General features: G+C 46.4%; 1 protein-coding gene and 1 long non-coding RNA gene across 7 annotated transcripts in view; both read right to left on the minus strand.

The window, feature by feature from the left end:
- LOC149919596 (uncharacterized) overlaps positions 1 to 2,895 on the minus strand; it is a 60,437-nt gene extending 57,542 nt beyond the window's left edge. Inside the window, exon 1 of the long non-coding RNA XR_016467306.1 lies at positions 1,915 to 2,895. This is a non-coding gene — a long non-coding RNA (uncharacterized LOC149919596). The remainder of the gene's footprint in view (positions 1 to 1,914) is intronic.
- A 7,915-nt stretch (positions 2,896 to 10,810) lies between these two features.
- CACNA1I (calcium voltage-gated channel subunit alpha1 I) overlaps positions 10,811 to 20,651 on the minus strand; it is a 159,184-nt gene continuing 149,343 nt past the window's right edge. For 5 of the 6 annotated variants that reach the window (XM_090142033.1, XM_090142040.1, XM_090142037.1 and 2 more), the window contains 6 exons: positions 20,037 to 20,375; positions 19,279 to 19,425; positions 15,059 to 15,175; positions 14,545 to 14,710; positions 13,497 to 13,693; positions 10,811 to 11,620 (listed from right to left, as the gene is read on the minus strand). In XM_090142033.1, the coding sequence (XP_089998159.1) occupies positions 10,919 to 11,620; positions 13,497 to 13,693; positions 14,545 to 14,710; positions 15,059 to 15,175; positions 19,279 to 19,425; positions 20,037 to 20,375 (1,668 nt within the window). In that variant the 3' untranslated portion in view covers positions 10,811 to 10,918. The remainder of the gene's footprint in view (positions 11,621 to 13,496; positions 13,694 to 14,544; positions 14,711 to 15,058; positions 15,176 to 19,278; positions 19,426 to 20,036; positions 20,376 to 20,651) is intronic. The other variant, XM_090142049.1, reaches the window with a different exon arrangement.

The raw sequence follows: 20,651 nt of genomic DNA on the forward strand, positions 1-20,651 counted from the left end.
GCTAACCAGCAAATCCCTTTATTCTCTAGTCAGCCCTGGACATCATGCATCATTTTTTCCACCATCTCCTCTAGTTCTGGAGTCATCTTGTGAGCGCTGTGTGCAGCCACTGATGGATGCTGATGGCTGTGGGTGGGAAGGTGTCTGAGCATAATGATGACCCCTTCTCAGAGGCTCAGTAGCTTAGAAGCATTTTCCTTGAGGAGAGTGTACAAGAGAGTGGTACAAGCACAGGATTGTCCCTGTCAGCCACATCATTTCCCTTACCTCCATCCAAGTGAGTGGGAGAGAGCTGTCTGCTTGCATTGAAGTGCCTGCACTGTTGACGAGCTGCATGCCAGCAAGGAGTTCACTTTGGGAAAAGCATGAAGTGCAGCAGGGCAGCTGAGACCCTTTTAAAACACACTTGTCTTTTGGTAATCACAGTAATAAGATCTCTGGTGGAAAAATCCAACCTAATAAAAAGTTCAGTAAGTCCAAGCAGATACTGAAAGCTAGACAGGGACTAATTGGTGAACACCTGAGACTTACTCACTGCCCATCAATATGTTAGTCTGTGATATTCCTGATAGAAGAACATAACCCCAAGCTCCAGCATTATTGCTGCTAGGAGGATGGGGTGAAACTGGTGGGGGGTAGCACTACACTCTCTTCAGAAGGACAGGGAGAAAGGAATAGATCAGCTATTTCTACAAGGGCAATTGCAAGGAACTGCCTGAAGTCCTGCAATCACTAATACTGGTCAGCCCGTTTCCATAAAAAGCATTTCCACTAGGAGATCCAAGCAAATTGACAAGACAGTTTTAATGGGTGAGTGTGCAGACAAGTGTGAGCAGTAACACGGGAGTAAGGCAGGATGCCAGGAAAGCACTTCCACATGATGTAGGGCAAATAAAGAGATAGCTTTGGCTGCAGAGTACAAGGCAGGAGAGATGTGAGGACTTCTGAGCAGTTGCTCAAATAGAACTATATGTATATTCCTTGTCAACAGAGGTGCACTCAGAACAAATTTTCCTGCACTATCAAAAACATGGAAACAACCCCTGCACTTCAGCTGCTCAGGTCAGGAAATGTCACTGCTGCTTGGGGGAATTTGGGGGGAATGCTACCTCCCTTTCTGCAAGGAGCACCACCACACAAACCCCAGTAAACATGAAGGATTCACACAATATCTTAGGGGTATGGAGCCACTGCTGCTCAGTATCTCTGGCACTAAGTCCAAGACTCAAAATAACAAATGCAGGTCATCAAATGCATGAAAATGGTCGCAAGATTTAACTCTGGGCCTATAGCCCAGGAGTACCCATCCCTAAACCCAGCTAAGACACAGAGAAATTGAGATACAACACTGGGCAATGAGACTGCCAGTTCAACTCCCCCCCCCCCCCCCCAGAGTGCTACACAGGAAGATGAGCAAATTTACCTTTCACTCCTTCCTCCACTAACTGTCTTATCACCATAGCAACTGTAATCCTAGGTCATGCTGCTAGGAAATTAATAAATAAATAAAACGCAGCACAAATGAAGACACACACTATCACCAAACACAGCCGTGGTGGTAGAATCTAATTTCCATTAGAGACATAACAGTGGTTTTGCATAATTATACATATATTAATGCCCAACATGCCCATCTTCAGTTAAAATTCATGAATTCAGTTCTAAATAAAAAGCATTGCTCATTGCAGATTTTTTTTTAATTAAAAAAAAAAAGGGGGGGGAAACATTTCCTAAAGCTCAAGTCACACTCGCGTGGCAGTTTCTTAATCCTGAGATTAACGAAGAGAGCAAAATGTAATGATTGAGTCAGCTTTCAAGTAGGAACATTGCATTAAAAACACCAGGAGAGTTTGCTGCTTTCACAACACAGGCAAGAAAGGAATAGTATAGAAGTCAGTAGATGCTGGAACATACCTGGGATTGAGACCCAAAGGAGGATGTCTCACGGCTTCTCCCGTTGGTGCTTTTGGTGAAAGCAGTGCCACAGCATCACACAGAGGAGCAACATACCCTTGCAAGTGGCTGAGCACAGGTCTGGCTGTCAGCAGCATTCACAGGAGAAGGTTTGTTTATTTACTCTGACGGAAACATGCAGGTAACAGTCAAGGAAATTCTGAAGAACAAAGAAATTCTTTTTCTCTCCCTTTTTTATCTACTTCTACCTCCAGCTTCCTTCAGTACTCACTAACTGTGAATTACCTTGGCCTGACAGCCAATTCCCCCTCTTTATTACTAAGTTTTCAGGTGGGTGTTCTTTGAGTAATGAGGCATCCTTGGTTCTGGATAAATCCCACCTTTCTTACTTCTTGCTGCCACCATAAGTGATAGGGATCCAAGTATCTACAGGCATCAGGGCTTCACAGCAAGCGCTCATGTTTCAGCCATGCACACAGCTCTAAGGGTGCTCTCAAAGACCTGATGTGGCATGTGTTAGACCTGATATTAGAATCATAGACTATCCCGTGTTGAAAGGGATCCCCCAAGGATCATAGAGTCCCACCACTGGCTCCACACAGGACCACCCCAAACCCTCTCTCTGAGGGTGTTGTTTAAATGCCCCTTGAATTCCAGCAGGCCCAGTGCTCCTCCCACTGCCCTGGGCAGCCCGTCCATGCCCACCACCCTCTGGAGCAGACCCTGTCCCTAACCCCCAGCTGCCCTCCCCGGACACAGCTCCATGCCGTTCCCTCGGGCCCTGTCGCCGTCACACAGAGCACAGCTCAGCGCTGCCCCCCCCGCTCCCTGTGAGGAGCTGCAGCCACCATCAGGCGCTGAGCAAACCAGGAGAGCTCAGCCACTCGTCACGGGTCTTGCCCTCCAGGCTCTTCTCCATTTGTAGCCCTTTTTTGGACACTTCCTAATAGTTTTTGTCTTTTTTATGTTCTGGTTTTGACAAAAATGTGTCAAAAATACATGTGTATATACCCTGTAGCCCATACTTGGCAAAGCCAGCTCTTCCATAACTGTGCTATACCTGATCTGTGTACACAAAGCAACTCTGACCTGCCCAGAGGGGCATGGGAGGTGCATGGTCCCTTTCTCAAGACTCTAAAGTAACATATATCAGTTCCACCAGCAGCAGAAATGAAGCTGGAAGTGGATGGTGGGACTAAGGAAGAAAGGGACTCATGATTGATCCTCCTCTCTGCCTCTCTGTTCACCCATGGAGCCACATTCACAAGCTCAGGAGAGTTAGTGGCAGAAGGACAGTGGCACGTAGAAAAGACTTGGGATAAACTCAATGGGCAGGCTGAAGAAACATTCCAAGGGAGCTTGTCCATGTTCCAGCATTGCGATCAACCCCTTTCCCTCACATCAGCTCCCACACCTTTGATAGCAACTCTGTACCTCAGGGATGTTTTGTCACCTTGCTCTCACAGTGCTCATCGTCACAGGATGGTGACAGCGGCAGGAAGCTACGGCTTTGCTGGGGACCAGGCAGGATGGTCTTCATCCTTCAGGCATAAGTACCGAGCTGCCACAAGAAGAGCAGAGCAGCAAGGACTGATGTGACATGGCCTCTCCTTCTTTTGGGGGAAGAAGCCACAACAGAGGGACATTTCAGCTTGTTGTTGAAGCATAGGGCTCTCCCACCCCCTGCTCTCATGCATTCATTTCTCTCTCCTGCACACACTGATTAAAACCACACTCATTGCAAGCATCTCGGATCAAGCACCTGGTCCTTTAATTGCTGCAATGAAGGGGACGGATGGAGGAGATTCTGAGGCCAGCAAAGCAGAAAATTAGCATTTAGTTTGAAAATGATACCACTGCATCATCACCAGTGCAAAGCAAACAACGCAACTGGACAGGCTGCCTCCTTCCCACTCTACCTACACATTCAGAGCCGATGGGTGCTGCACCCATGGGGCTGCTGCCAGGGACTTGATGAGCCATCAGGACTGGTGATGAATCAGATTTATATACTCGCTTCTGAGATAATTCTCCCTCAAATGTCAAAAGTGCCACTTTAGCTGCCGCATTGATTCCTGCAGGGTTTACAGAGCAGGAAAATGCAGCAGCAGCCAGCGGGAGGCTGGAGGGAAGAAACCCGTACCTTCAGGGTGTCCCTCGGGGCAAATCAGCCCAGTCTCAAGCCAGGAGCCAGATCTTCACCTTCTCCAGACCCTTAACTAGCTTTCCCCATCATTAGTGCAAATTCCCCTCAGGCCTTTCCACCTTTTTTGTTATGCAGGCTGTATTTTTGCCTGGTTGGACACAAATAAACATCACGGGCACTGTGTCCATCCAAGCACGAAAGGGAGGGCTGCTTTCCAGCCAACATGGGATGGAACCATCAGCCCCAGCCCCAGGTAAAGGCAAAGGCTCTGTAACGGGCAGCAAGCAATACAGCCTTGTTGATTACTTTTATTTTATTTTATTTTATTTTATTTTATTTTATTTTATTTTATTTTATTTTATTTTATTTTATTTTATTTTATTTTCATTTTCTAATTTATTTCCTATGTCTGAGCTTAATATAACAGCAGAAACTAATCAGTGGCCAACTGTGATTAAGAGTCTTTCACATGTTATTAACTTTGTGCTCAATGGGAGGTCATTTTTAAAGATTTGCAAGAAAGATAAGTGTACCTGTAGGTGTGCATGTGTGGGGAATATCTAAGTAGAGAAAACACACACACAAAAGCAGAACTTTTATCCAGGCCACCCCTTGACATTCCTCTTGACTCTTTCTTAGAAATACCTATTATTATCCAGTATGTGTCTAGCAGATTGTATCTTGGAACAAACCCCTCACAAGGCTCAGAGGTGGGAGAAGTGTATAAATGGGAGCATAAATTAACCGTGACTTCGTAATTGAGAGGAGAAATGGGGTCATCTGCTTTAATTGCTATCATCCCAGCAAGGATTAGAAGCTGCTAAAGGTGACAGTGGTTGTTTTAGAGGAAAGCACACCTGGCACTTCATATCTAAAGCTGTGGTAGTTCAAGGCTTATCGTGAGGACTGGCAGGTGATAAAGATAATTCCCAATGCACATGTCATGTACTTTAGGTTCTTCCGTGATGCTTCCCCTTGTATGTGGGCTGAAGTGTGCTGGCCTCCAGGAAGATTGGAATAGCCTGCCCAGAGAAGCTGTGGGTGCCCCATTCCTGAGGGTGCTCAAGGCCAGGTTGGAAGGGGTCCTGAGCAGCCAGAGATGATGGGTGGCAGCCCTGCCCAAGGCAGGGGGATGGAAATGGGTGGGCATTAAAGTCCTCTCCAACCCAACCCATTCTATGATTCTATTAAAATGTCCTTGGAAATGCATTGGTCGGGGGCATGTACCCTGCTGTTTGTGTGATCCCACCACCTACACGAGCTAAAGGGAAGAACCCAGATTGCTGAGACAGTTGCTTGAGCAGGAAAGGTGTGCTGCAGAGTGATGGCTGGGCTGCTGGGTTTGATGGGAATGAGAACTCTTCGCCTGTAAACTGAGCACATCTGCTCTGGAAGTGGCCGGGAGGCATAAATATTGAATATCGCATTGCCAGCTCTTGTTCAAAGTGTGTCAGGATTCTAGTAGAAATAAACATGGGCCTTGGAAATATGCAGAAGGGAAAAGTGCTAGAGAAGAAATATATTTATCTAAATGAGAGGGAAGAAATGAATAATAATTCAAAGATACTGAGATACTGAGCTCCTACTGCAAACCAGTGCCTAGCAAGTAACAAAAATAACACGGAAAAACTGAGAAGTAAGGCACATCTCATCAAAAAAATGTATTCATGAAGACCAGAAAAAAGAATATTTGGAAAGTTAGATCACATGCAGACAAACTGATCTGGATGGCATACATCCAGGGGCCTGCCTTTGCAAAGCACCGAATACCTCCTACAAGGTGTGCTGCACGTTTTGTACTGCAGCCTACCAGCAAATCAGCAGGATTTAATCTGCCTCTTCTCTGTGTAGTTCTGGTGATGAGAACAAGCAATGTGAAGCTGCTTTACCACCACATCTCCATAATAAAATTTTCAGTTTTCTGTTGGCAATTGGAAGCACACTGGCCAAAAATAACTCTCTTCTTCAAACCACTGCAACTACACCTTTTGCTCTCACTGTGAGTGTAGAGGACACTTGCTATGATGCCTTGCAGACGTCTCACTGGAAGAGAAGTCAAATCATAGAATCACAGAATTGTTAAGGTTGGAAAAGACTTCTAAGATCATCTAGTCCAAAAATCAACCCATCTCCATGACCATTCTAAGCCATGTCATTCAATGTGACATCTGCCCTTTTCTTGAACACCTCCAGGGACAGTGACTCCACCACCTCCCTGGGCAGCCTGTTCCAATACCTCACCAAATGCACAGCACTGCTGACTTTCCATGAAAAGTAACTGTGCATGTTGATCAGTGCTTCTCATGTTTTTAAGCTAATGGTAGCTGGGATGAGAAAGACAGATGAAGATGGAGGAGCCAGGAGGAGTAACTCCAGCAGTACACCTTGTTCATGTAGCAGCTCTGGGAAAGGATCTCTGGGCTTAGAAAAAATATTGAACGCTGGTGCATTTTTCATGAGCAGGTTGGAGAAGTTAGGTGAAAAAAGAGGTGGGAACCACTCTAGATGGGTGCTGCTTTACAGCTGCAATGAACTACACTGGGCTGAATCGAAAGATGTGGCAAGAAGGTCATGAGAGGTGTTCCCCAGGGGTAGGTAGTGGGGCCCACCCTCTTTAATATCTTTATTGATGATCTGGATGAGGGGGTTGAGTGCACCCTCAGTAAGTTTGCAGATGACACCATGCTGGGGGGAAGTGTTCATCTGAGAGTAGGATGGCCCTACAGAGAGACCTAGACAGGCTACATCAGTGGGCTGGTGACATTATATGAATGTCAGCAAGACCAAGTGCTACGTCCTGCACTTTGATCACAACAGCTGCATACAGCACTACAGCCTGTAGCAGAGGAAAAGGATCTGGGGGTGTTAGTTGACAGCCAGCTGAACATGAGGCAGCAGTGTTCCCAGGTGGCCAAAAAGTAAGCATGGTGGTAATGGGCTGATGGTTGGACTAGATGATCTTAGATGTCTTTTCCAACCTTAACGATTCTGTAATTCTAAGGCAAAATATACATAGAAGGCTTAGCAAAAATGATGAACTGGATGGCAAGGTTAGATAAAAACAATGAAATGCATTTAGCTTGGCAGTGCAGAAGCTGAAGAAGGACACAGCACAAGTATGCGAGCATAAAGAGGAACCTTGCATCAGAGTGAGGAGGTGCTTTTGGTGGCAAATGGAGGAGAGAGAAGGGTATGAAGGTGGCGTGGCAGTAGGACAAAAATGAGTGATCTTGGGCTGATGACAGCAAGAAGCATTCAAACAGAAGCTGCTGCAAAGTGGTCCCTGCTGGGAAGTGGGAGTATGGGAGTCTGGGCAGATCCTAGGCTGCCACCAGATGTTGTCTGAAATGTGGGCAGGTAATGATGGAGGTTTTTGCTGGTGCTGACAGCTGGGCAGACCTGGGAAACTCAGGAGAGAAAGCCTGCAGCCCACCCCACCACAGGAAGCCCCAGCAGATACATGAGGCTCTTGCTGGGTGTTATCATCCTGTGTCCTCCTCCTTAGCAAGGATGGATGTTTCCTCCTTCTTCTTCAAGCAGTTGGTAAATAATTAAAAGAGAGAGACAAAATATTCTCTAAAGATAACCTAGACTTCTGTTTCCATGGCAACCTCCTTCCAAAGCCAGAAGCCTTCTGCTGAAGTCATACGGCTCAGGTTGAAAGTCCTTGCAGGGAGGCAGTCTGTGGCATGACCCCAGCAGGAGGTGAAGGGGAGGCCTTACAGGGCGCAGAAGGACTGCCATGATCCCCAAACGATAGTGAAGCAAAGATTTCCCCTTGCAAGTCACTTCCAGAAGGCACTGGAAGACAAATGGAGATAACATCCTGAGGGCTGTAAGTCACTCCATGAGGGCACCAGCTCATGGGTACCCTTCCCACTATGACACGAAGGCATGGAGCTGTCACCCTGGAATAGTAGCAGGGTCCACAGGACAGTGAGCGACAGCGGTGCAGACACTCAAGGACATTTGCAAAACAAATGGAGGGATTCTGCATAGAAAGCAGATTATTTGAGCTCCTCTGAGGAGGAACTGAGGCCTTCAGCTTGGCCATCCATCTATCCCTCCTGCTGCTTGCTCACGTTGAGCGGATGAAAGCAACCAGGTGAACAAAGGTCTGCAGAGACTTGCTGAGATTTGTCTCAGCATCACCTGCATCTTCAGTGGGGCTTTATTCCTTTTAATGAGGGAAGAGTGCTGATGGGGTGACCTCTTCCTAGGGTGTGACACCTCTTCCCTCCCAACTATCTCAAGTGCAGGCCATATTTCTATCATAACAGTATATCAGGGTAGCTTCTAGCACCATGGAGCCCTACCTCCAAGTCCCCTTATCGTGGAATCATAGTATCATTAAGGTTGGAGAGACTACTAAGATAGATGACCTTGTCCAACTGGACTTAGGGCCACCTTATAGGAAACAATCTACACGCTGATGTGTAGGGTTTGGGTTGATTTTATTTTTTTAGGATTTTTTTTTTTAATTTATTTGATTTGGAAATCTCATGCAGACTGAGTTTGATGTTCAGTTTTTGGGACTGACCATCTTCCTTTCCCAAGGACAGGGAATGAATTATGGGGGGAGGGAGCTGAATAATATTTTAGATCCCTTCCAATCTAAGCCATTCTATGATTCTGTGTGCCTCATCTCTCCTCTCTGCCTCTGGGGTAGTGGGCAGAGGTGATTCATCCAAAGAATGACGAGTGCAAAAAAGGCATTTAAAGACCCTTATTATTGCTTTAATAAATCTAGACCAGCAGTCTTTCTGCAGGGAGAAGGACCTGGGCTCTCCTGTCCTCTGCCCACAGGTCTGACCTCCCCGCAGTCAGTGTGCACATTTGTAAGACAACAAATTCTCCTTTCAGATAATAAGTCAAGTCCATGTAGCAATTATCTTTTTCCTTTCTGCTGTTTGTCCCATTCGATGTGATTACTGTTTACGATTCCAGTTCATAAGATGCAGCAGCAGCTTAGTAATCAGACAGGTAATGATAAAACCAGAAAGTCTGTGGTGTTGCCACCCACTCTCTGCAATGCCTCAAATGCCAGCAAGGAGAGCTTTGCGGCAGCAGCCCTCTTTATCTGGTGGAAAAAAAGGGATGGGAAGTCTTTATGCCCCCCTCCTAGGTGGCTTCTGATGCCCTTTCCTACCTACCCACAAACCTGGGCAGGGATAAAACCAGGGGAGATGCAGGCTGGCCCCAGCAAAGGAGGAGATGTGTGCGGTCATATTGCTGGAAGGGGAGCAGGGGACATGGCCCCGGAGATCCTTCTGCAGCCACGTGGGAGAGAATCACATCTGCTGGACTGAATCCTGGATCCCGAGGCAGGACTTGGTTCAAGGAGTCGGTCTGCCTTCACAGCCACCCCACAGCACACAGATGGTGCCCTGTGATGTAGGACAAGGCGAGCCATAGCACCCTCTTTTTTCCTCTCCCCCCCAGCCAGTACACAACACACACGAGCACCCTCACATCTGCCACACCACATACACACACACATACACACAGCTGGTGTTCTCTGCCTCACATCTGTGGTTGTTTGCTGAGCAGGGATCTGGTCCCAGCAACACCAATGCAAAATGCCAGAGGATGGAGGTGATTCTAGAAAAGAAGCAGAGCCAACACTGAGCCAAGGATGCTCTCGTAGGGTCTTCCTGCTGGGACTTGGGGCAGGGTTGGTATCCAGCCAGAGGGCCCACTACAATTTATGTTGAAGCCCTCTTTGCTTTTATTTGTCCTTTTTAAAATTCTAGTTTTTGTCTTCTTTATATATGTATATATATATAACTATAGATACAAAAATAATAGGTTTCTCTAGAGATGGTTTTTGCACCTTTGGGCTTCTAAAAGAAAATATCACAATTACTGCAAATGAATGGGAAAAGTGCAATTTCCCCTCCTGTTTTTGTCCCCCTCCCCCCCCCCCCCACCTCTCCTGCTCCATATTTTACTGTAACCCTTGCAATTCTTTTCCTCTGGAACAAAATGAAAAGCAGAAAACTAACAAAACAGCCACACAAATACACTGTGGAGCTCACATCCCCTCCACCCATGAACATGCCTGCTGTTCTCTCGCACTCCCTTCAAAGCAGGCTTTTCACCTCTGTTTGTTTCCTGTACTCCACAGCTGTTTGTTTTTCACCTGCTATAAATCAGCAGCGAATCTCCCTCCAGCCAGAGCATCACTGCTCTGCACCAACAGAAGAGCACAATCACTGTTTGCCCAATTTACGCTAGAACTGAAGACCCGGCCCACAGTTTTTAATGTTTGAAATGGAAGCATGAATAAGAAGAAAGTTCCCAGAAACAAACGAGGCAAGCCCCGGGTGCTCTTCCCTTGCTGCTTACCCCACTTCCCTCCATTCCACCCCGCTCTCCCACCCTCTTTAGTTCTGCATAGCACCTCCTTCAGCCCCCATTCACTTGGTCCTCCTTAGAACTTTCTGAAATTCATAATCTCTCTGTAAAAAAAATAAATAAATTGATCTCTCTCTATATATGTATATGTATATAACTAAATGGCTGACAGGCAGTGGTTGCCTGGCCGGAAGGTCCCATCCCTCCCAGCCCCATGGCCTTTTCTTGTTGCTGTAGTCTCTGCAGTGATGGTCCAGGTCTTGCCCTCGGGCAGGACTGTTCCCGTATTGCTTGCATTCTCCCACGCCTCTGAGGTACGGTACCAGAGTATTTATTCTATATATATATATATATTTATGTATATATATATATTTATAATTTTTTGTTTGCCTGGTTCTTTTTCCCCCAAATCCTTTGGAATCGCTGCTGGGGAGCAGCTGCCAAAATGTGCTCCCCGTGCCGGTGGCCAAAGACTCTGCACACCCCACGCCCCAGAGACCCTCATCTGTTCCTCTTGCTGACCCCATCGCCCAGCTCCAGCTCGGACGGCAGCGGGGAGCCGCATTCCCCTGTCCCCAGTCTGCTGGGGCCGTCGGGCTCTGCTCCTTGCACTGGCGGAGGGGTGTCCTTGCAGAAGTCCGTCACCCAGGAGGGCATGGAGAGGAAGCCCTTGGGATCAACGGTGTAGAAGGGCTTGGTGTGGTGGGCAGCGGGGCGGCGGAGCGAAGGGCTGGCGTGGAGGCTGCTGGTGCTACTGCACTTCTTCCCCAGCGTCAGCCCCGGCGGCGGAGGCGAGAAAAGGGAGGTCAGCGAGAGGCTGCTGAGGGTCTCCGAGGGCTCGCTGTTGTTGCCTCCGCCCCGCAAACTGCTTCCTGCCCCCTCCTCATCCGAAGGGTCCATGGAGTCATGGTGGGTGCAACCAGGGCTGGTGCTCCCACCACTGCTGTGGCTGCGCTGGTGCCGACGGATGCTGCGCAGGGTGAAGAGCCCCCGGCCCCGTAGGCTGCGGCGACGGGAGGTGGGGGACAGGGGGGCTGCCAGGGGTCTTTGGTCGCCAGCAGCCGGCATGGGGCACAGGGCCACTGGGAGGTCCAGGGTACACTGGGGAGAATCACTGAGGTTGAGGCTGTCCTCCAGTGTGGTTTGCAGGCTGCCCGCCGAGCTGCTGCTCCGACTGTCCAGTGATGTGTCGCTCTCAGGAGCCTGGGGGATGAAAACACACCATGTTCAGTTGGGAAGAGTAGCAAGACAATTTATTTTTTTTAAATGATTTGACGTATGAAAATAAACTCCAGTTCTTTTTTCACTCTCCTCTGGTGGGAATGGCAACTGTAATCCAACTGAAACCTGCTCCAAAGCAGCATGCCAAGGATGTTCTCTTCTGGAGGAAGGAAAGTTTCTATATTTTGAGCTTTGATTCCATAGAATCACAGAATCATGAAATATCCCGAGTTGGAAAGGACTCCTAAGGATCACTAATTCCAACTCCGGGCTCCATATAGGAACACCAAAAAAATCAGACCCTATGGCTGAGAGCATTTATCATGCCTGTCGATGCCTGTCGAACTTCTGCAAACTCAATGCCATGACCACCTGTTCCATGTCTATTATCCTCTCATTCTGCTCCAGGATGAACCTTCTCCTCTCCCCTGAAATGCTCCACCAGAGGGAAGGGATGCTGGGTCTGTGAACTCTGCTTTCAGCCCAGGAGGCAGTGGGACCACTTTGGTGTCCATGTGAACCTGCCACATGGATAGGCTGCAGGCACATCAAAATCATCGGCTGGCTAGAAAGCAGATAGGCTTCTGTGGAAACCTCAGGAAGCCTCCTCTCATTAAAAAAATTAGCAATATTTTGGGAGACAAAAGAGATTCTTCTGATTAGCACAAGCAGCAGTGGCTGTATTTAGGGGAGAAAACTCAAATCTCCTTTCAGGATGAAGGGAAAATTACCCCAATGTCCTTATGACAGTACTTAGTTACTTAACCCACACTTCATTTGTTCTTAGAAAAGTGATCTGCATCACGAGGTTTGCATGGGCCCACTCTCAAGCCTGTGCAGGTCCCTGTGGATGGCATTCCTTCTCCCCAGCATATTGACTGCACCGTGTCATCTGATTTCCTGAACCATAGCTATTCTATACAATCTGTCTCACATAATGAGAAGTTTACCAGTTTCTCCTTTACAATGGCTCAGCACTTTTCCTTCAATGCCATGGAATCTCCAGAGATCTTTCTCTTCATTTCTAAACTTATATGAGAAGTTTCAACACCACAACAAATCAATGGCCTCAGCTCAAGGCTAAATTTATCCCTGGTGAATTCACACACGTTTGTATTGTGCTAACAGTGTCTATCACACAGAACTGGATAACATATGATTTTATTTTATAGCTTGTCTGGAATAGAGTGTCCCTGGGTGTTTGTGGGGTGACTTCCAAGAACAATAAGAGGGATCACCGATGGACTCCAGTCTCTGTCTCCTCTGCAATTCAGAGACACTTGGTCATCCCTCAGTGCTTTTATTTTTCTTCTCAATGAGAAATAGATGCCTTTTCAGAGAGAGAGACAGTGTCTTTCTGAGGTGCAAGAGCTAAGTGGTGAGGGGAAAACAGAGCTCAGAGACAGAGTGTGGATGTGATCCAGAGCCACAGCACCAGGAGCAACCGAGGTGGTTGTGTGGCTGCCATCTCCCTGGCTCACACACTGGCTGCTGTTCATGCAGGTGGCTGTAGTGCACTTGGTGTATGGGGCCCAGGGGCGAGCTAAAACGTGATATCATTCCATATTTACATGGTGCTAGCTGCAGCTGTCAGACTGCTTTTTGATCCAAAGCAGAAGAGCATGTAATTTCAGGGGATAGAGCTATACAACCCCTCTTTGCCGTACAAAATTATCTCCTCCCCAGCCCTCCTGCACACTGTGGATCCCTGTGCTCCTCCAAGTCAGATCAGAGTCACCCAGCCCCTGACCGCAGCTGGCCTCTCTTCTTCGTCTGCCTTCCTCCCTATTCAGGCCTCTATTTTTGCATGTGATGTGGAAATCAAGGTTTCCAAGCAGAAGCAGGTAGTGTTCCTCACCTGGTGAAGAAGTGAACAGTTCACGCTTGGAGATCTCAGTGATGCCCATGAGCCTTGCAGAGAGATCTTAGGAAGGTTATGTGCACACGAGACTTTCTCAGGCCCTGTCTGGGCAGCAGAGATGGCTGGATGGAAAAATTCTGCTGGTACAGGTAACAGAGGGCAGGATGCACCTGGAGAAAAGGGGCTGGAAGGGACTGAGAAAACACCAAAATAAATGGGGAAGAGAACACAAACAGGAAAAAAAGTTCAGGAGTCCTCCAAATTGATTTGGTGCCTTTGCTGCTGTTACACCAAGGGTCCTGCAAGTCCAGTGTATAGACAGAATGTGACAACACACACTCCTGGCCAAGAAGCCTCAGTCTAGAGTTCACGCAATGAATCACACTTTCTGCACAACAGCAAGAACCTGCCCCAGATCCTAAAGATCTAACACAGCTCAGAGCTGTAAAGCAACAGCCCAGCTTGCCTCTCTTGTTGCTGCTCTTGGAAAGAAAAGCTGAGCCATAAGGCTTTGATTCAACCAGATATCATCGCCAGAGGGCTTTCATTCCATATCCTGCAAAGCAGGGGATGAAGGGAAATAAATAACTGGTGGCTTAGGAAACCTGTGCTCAGGAGTAGAACAGTGGGACTTCCACAAAGGGCAGATGTCTTATATGTTCCCTTTGGCTTTATCCAAGGAGCTTGGTCTCATGGGATAGCAATAATTTACCCTGCAGAATCAACACAGGTTACCCAGCTGGCACGTCACTGAAACCTGTGTCCCTTCGTCTTTTTGACACTCTGCTCTGACCACAGGCAGATGCACTACTGCAAATAGGAAGCAGCTCTTTCATGATGCTTCACACTGGCAAGTCTGAAAGAGTGTGTATAAGATCTAGCAGCTGAAGAAGGAAATGATCTTCGCTCCTGAGGACTGGTGAACTGAAAGTAAATTCTTTGTTAGTGTAACCCTGCCTCACATTACCTCTATTCCTTGCAGGAGGAAGGCAGATAAGCTGAACCAATCCACACAAACCTGGGGAATGATGAGAGCTGTTCTCACCTTTGGTACCTTCATGCTTTAGCCAAGACTGGACTGAGTTGAAAGGAGTTTTCTCTATTTCACACAGGTAACTGTCTGGGTTTGTGGAGCCATCTGTGCTGGATATTGGAAGCAAGCATTCCCCTAGATCTCCTGCCTCAGTGGAGTCAGGGCTGTCCTGGCCGTCCTGGAAAAAAAAAAAAAATACAGACAAAACCTGGTGAAATTTAATGGCAAATCACAGAGCAGACTTATCAGGAAAGGGCTGTCTCTGAAGGTTCCTAGGAATTAGCTAAAACACGCTCATATTTCACACTCAAATCCTTTAAATTTAAGGTCATTCAGAGGCAGTTATTAATAGTGATGAAGAGAACATTCAAAAACATACATCCCTTTTTTCTCTTCTATGGAGAAGCTCTTAAAAAGTGACCAACATTTATATTCCTCAGCAGGGACATATGGATGAACACAGAGCACGTCCGAGGAGCAGGGACAGAAATACAGTGCAACATGCCCATGAGCACCTGAGGCTAACCTTGGTGTCCTTAGGACTCAGCTGATAGGTGCTGCGATTATCTGACTCATCTCCTAGAAGGATGGAAGAGGACTTGTCTGAATTGAGGGATAATGCTTCCATTTCAGCCAGCTGGACCTGCAGGAAGGGAAGGAGCTGTCATTGGACGTCTAGAGCCCACATTTCAAGCAGTCACGCTGTTTATGAAGGGTAAGTAAAAGCCTGTAAGCCTGAGATGAATTTTATGTTATATTCCTTGGATACATCAGGTTCTGCCTAACCCAGGTTTGGGCTGGACAGAAGAATCCACTTTCTAAGGAAGATTGAACACAGAATCTGCAAGCAGCCCATCTCCAGTCCATGCTCCCCTAATGCCAGTATTGTAGAAGGGAGTCCCGAATCTGTCCCAAGGCTCCCTCAGGTTGGTGACAAGGCAGTCTGCTCTATAGAGAGATGAGGATTAGACCCATCTCTGAAGGTGCCAAGGACAGCCCTGCTTCAACACAAAGATGCTTTCATTCCAGGGATAGTCATGCCTCTTGCAGTCCATGCCAATATCATGCTTTTTGTATTCTCTTACCTTCATCACTGAAATCCCACCTCCCTCCAGCTCCCCTGCATTTTCTATTTCATCTCTAACCTACTCAGCTAACATCACCCTCCCTCCTGTTCTCCATCCCTAATTTAACCCCTCAGCCCACCCTGTACTACTGGTCTCTTGATTTCTGAAACCAAGACTGACTACTGTATCTTTCTCATCCATGAAACTCAGCTTTGCTCTAGCCCTGTGCCTGAGCTTGCTCCATCATTTGGCCTGTCTCATACCACACACACCCCTCTCTCACCTTTCCTTCAAGCTTACAATTCCCCTCTGCCAGACCTTGTCCTACAATTCTTCTTTTTTAGTAGCCTAAGCAGCCGCTCTATTCATCCTCTGCTCAACTTACTGGACTAGATTATTTTAGTGGTCTTTTCCAGCCTTAGTGATTCTTTGACTTTCTGTAGCTGGTCTCTGGAGTCCCATCAGTTCCCACCACCAGCACCTAACTGACCAGCTATATTCCAGGTTGTCTCAGTCAGAGAGTTCTTCCTGGGCAGTAATTTTGTCCTTCCCTGTGTTTCTGTTTGCAAGAACTGGGTACAGCTTCTATGCTGTAAGAGCAGGTGGAATATTTGTAGACATGACTCCTTTGAGCTGGGAGTTTGATGGCTTGTGCCAATGCCAGAGACTGGAAGAGTCTCCATCCTTGGATAAGGCAGTTGGAATAAACAGAAGGGAAAAACTGATTTAAATAAAGGGCACAAACAGCATCCACATTTGGGACATTATTCTGACCCTCGAACGTGGTGTCACTCAACCATGTAGAGAGCTCAAAGTAACCACTGCTTGATGCTTGAGGTGCATACACACACCAGAGAACCCACAAGGATGTTATGTCAAGCACAGTACACAGCCACCAGTCAGCAATTAATCGTGTATAGAAACGCCATCTTCATCCAGTCCCATTTAAGGTGCATACTCATCCATTACTTGCATAAGTGCTTGTTACTGCAAAACAGCCTTACAGATTGTAGAAATGCGAATTTGAAATGTGACAACATCTGTGACTCCGTTCCCCATCCATAAAAAAGGGTTTCAACAAAAGCCAGAATTTGGCTGTTCTTCACTGAACCGCTTGCTCACAATTTCTGGCCAGCTTGGGTTCTACACAAAAAGCACAATTAACAAAGTCATGAGCAGATCAACTGTGTGTGTGGGAACACTGTTTGCTGCTGCTCACTGGCTGAATATGCCATCAGCCACTGATACACACATCTAACTGTCAACCAGCCCAAAAGTGAAAGGACAGAAATGACAGAAGAAGAGGTTAGTCATATTCTGTTATGTTCTTGTAGCTTCCATTCCTGGAGAATATTGAAAAATACTCTTAACTAAAGATGAAGAGAAAAAAAAAAAGTGAAACAAATGGCTGTGCAGGGCTAATGGGATGTTCAGTAGAAGCATGAATTGCCTGGGACACCAACCACGGGCACTGAACCACGTGCACATATCCCTTAGAAAATAACTCAGTGCAGGTATAAGCTATCTTTTAAACGGAGCCATGATTAGGAACATCCTTAACTATCCAAATAATTGGTTTGAAAATAAGATGCCGGCAATTTAACTCAGAAAGACACTGAGCACTTTGTACTCCACACAATACAAAGCTTAACACATATTAAAAACTTGAGCATATGTTTAAGTGTTGTATTCATCCACTCTGCTCAGCGTCTTCTCGGATTAAACTACAAATCAAATGGAAAAAAAACCCTTTCTACTGATAATGTGATCACTTTCACAATGGCAAAGCTAAGGGTGATTTGGTGTGCAGCCAACATCCTGTTTTGTTAAAAAACACATGTACTGAAAAAGACAACATAAAAACAGCACAATTCCATGTGCACAGTGTACATTCTGGCAGTGTACAACTGGTACTAATGCACAACTCTGTTTATGTTGATGCACCTGAGTATCCTCTGATTAATTAATGTGTATTGCTGGTGTTAGTGCTGGGCTCAAGTCTAGCTGTGATTTTCTGTTGGAATTTCCTCATTGGTTTTCACACTATGAAATACAAAGAGAAGATCACGATCAACCTGACTTAAAATCCTGACCTTTCACTTTGATTCATATAATGAGAAATAAAATAACTACTCTTCACTACTGAAGTTATTCCTATGGATATAGATAATTTCATTTCAATTCCACATTTGAGATACAGTGAAATATCAATTTAGAAAATTGTAATAACCATTAGAAAATTTGAACTAAGAATAATTATTTGGTAATGATTATTCTGTTAAACTCTTTGCTGTGGGTTGCATTTGGAGATTTTGCCATCCAGTTTCCTTGCTGGGATGGTAAGAAAATTGATGTTGCCTTAATTCCCAAGCAGGATACCGAAGACTATCTGGAAGGTTTTCAAATGCAGCAAACTAGCTGCAAATGACTTGATTTGAGGGCGATCATTCTGGAATACCTTTAGAAGACTTGTTTTTCTGAGAAGGCCGAACATCAACTGCTGAATATAAGGACTTATATAAAGCACTGGAAAGCACAATGACTTGAAAACAGTTATTTGACAGTATTAATGCAGTATCCATGGGTAAAGTGTTGCAGTACTGAGAAACTACAGCAATTTTCTCATTTTGATACTTCCAAATAGAAGCTATTGGGATAAGTAGATAGCTGAAAGACTGAAAAAAATGTAAAGCATCAGAACTAGGGGTCCAAAGCCAAATGAAATATTGTCATCTTCAAATGTGGATATCTACCAATAAGAGCTCTCTTCTCAACTTTCCTGGTTTCCTTACAAGCAAGAGCAATGTATCAAGTTAGTTATGGGGAAGGACATGGTGTAGACTGCTGTTGATGTAGTGATATACTCACAGATGAGAACAGCTACTGATATGAGACTAATCATGACCATAGTATTTAAATATAACAAATTGATTTCAGAGAAAAAAATAATTATATTTCTCACCTAACATCTCCCAGGCTACTTTGCTCTGAAGTTTTATAACGTGAAAAGACAAATTGCTTATGAAGTGGTTCTCCAAAGTATCTACGGTCCTGCTCTTGGCAGCAACCCATTTATCAGCTAACAGGTTCTACACCAGAAAAGAGGATCTAAAACTTTCTCAGTGGGCTCATTTTTGTTTAGTTTTTTATCAAACTCATTAACCAGTTTTAATCACAAACCAATCCTGGCTCACAGACAGCAACTCTATTCAACAAAGCATGTAAGCATGTGCTCAGCTCACTCTCCTCAATGGGGAATAAGCAAACACATGCTTCAAATGAAGATGCAACACACTGCAATCTTCCACTGAGTTGTCTCCAAGTGCTGTTACTGGGGTATGAACCTTCCAGTTCTTTCTACACTTTGAGGTCCAACCTCTGTTCTTCTTGCAGAATTGAATACAATGTCGTCTTCATCTACATCTCAGTCAGTCCCTCCTGACCTACACCACGGCACATCTCAGATTTCTACCGCCTCAAACATCCCCCATGGCTAAGGAGGGCAGGCTCATACCAAAGGCAGTCTCAGCAGTACATGATAGATGACAAACACAGGCCAAGCCCTCTGCCTACACAAACTACAGCCAGGAGCACACACTGGATATCCTGCGGGCATGTGAATGTGGATGTGCAGGTCTTGGGGAAAGAGTCCCCTCACGCATCCTCGTACGCAGGTTACCTCTTGCTTGTCATGGTTACACTTCTCGCACATGGCCGGCGAGGAGTAATGATGGAAGACGGAGCCCGATAGGTTATCGATGATCATTAACTCCCCGTCGAAGGAGTCCTTAATAATTAAAGAGACACTGTCCAGCCATAAGTTCTCCTAGGGGACAAGAAAGGGGGGAGGATGGGAGAAATCATTTTAAGAATGCTGAGCTTTTGTTTCAAAGTTCCTTGTGAATTTGGGGTTGGATTCTCCACCCTGACTCATCTGGAGCAGTACCTCGTTCTGCAGGTACTTGCACAGGGTCACAGGGGGAACATTTGCTCCTTAGGGTGTGTAAAGGTGCCAAAATCCAATGCAAAAAAGAAGGATGGCCTGCCTTCACTCACTGTCAGTGCAGCTCAGCACTGCTCACACCTCCCTTCCAGCTCCGCTGGTGTGCTTCACTCCATCTGCCATTTTCCTTTCTCTTTTCTCCTGAGCTCCCCTCTCAAGTTTGCTCCTAACACAGCTTCAGCTAATCTGCTCCATCCCTCCTCAGCTGACCCTCTGGATCCTACATTATGATGCCAATGAGCTGCCGAGCAGCGCTACAGGACTTGCCTCCTCACAATGCTACCAACTCAAAAGTCTACTGCTGAAAGCAAACCTCTCACCCTGAAGTGGAAGAGTCTGCCTGCTACTGCTAAGCCCTCAATCATCTAGGCCCCTTGGCTTCTCCCCACAGCTGCTTGTTGCAGTCTGGTTGGTAAGCTCAAAGGTGTACCCACCTGGGCAGGAGAGTAGCATCTCGTGCACATACGTCCTTCAGGCTCTGTTCTCCCACCACTGCCTCCTGTTCCTGTTCCTTTTCCCTGCCTTGATTTGGAGGAGCCTGACTTGCGGGAGCACAGTCCATGCGCAAATTCCAGCTCAATCTCAGCATCCATCTCTGCATCCTCCTGGGCTTCCTTGTTGCTGTCATCCAGATGTTTCATGAGAACAGCTACCACCACATTGATGAGGACAAACTGGGCTGTGAGCACAAAGCTGACAAAGTACAGTGGGGAGATGAACTGCAGGTTGCTGAGGCAGCTCCGGTCATCATGGCTGCAGTCGCGTAAGGTATCCTTGAGAGGAAGTTGGGTTTGAGAGGGAATGATGGAAGGAAGGAAGGACTAAAGTAAGAATGCAAGCTTGGCTGATCTTTCTGTCAAAAAACACCAATGCCACTGGAAAGAACAGAGCAATGGTTCTATCACTCCACTCTATCCGCTGTGATAGATAATGTCCTCATAGAATCGAGGACATTATCTGATCATGGGATTCAATTTGTGCTCTCTGCTTCAGAGCAAGTATGCCCAAAGGTCTACAGCATTAAGTCCTTCAGACCATTGCATTTTTCT

The sequence above is a fragment of the Phasianus colchicus genome, chromosome 1, assembly GCF_987193195.1.
Source record: "Phasianus colchicus chromosome 1, bPhaCol1.hap1.1, whole genome shotgun sequence".
In the NCBI taxonomy this organism is placed as follows: domain Eukaryota; kingdom Metazoa; phylum Chordata; class Aves; order Galliformes; family Phasianidae; genus Phasianus; species Phasianus colchicus.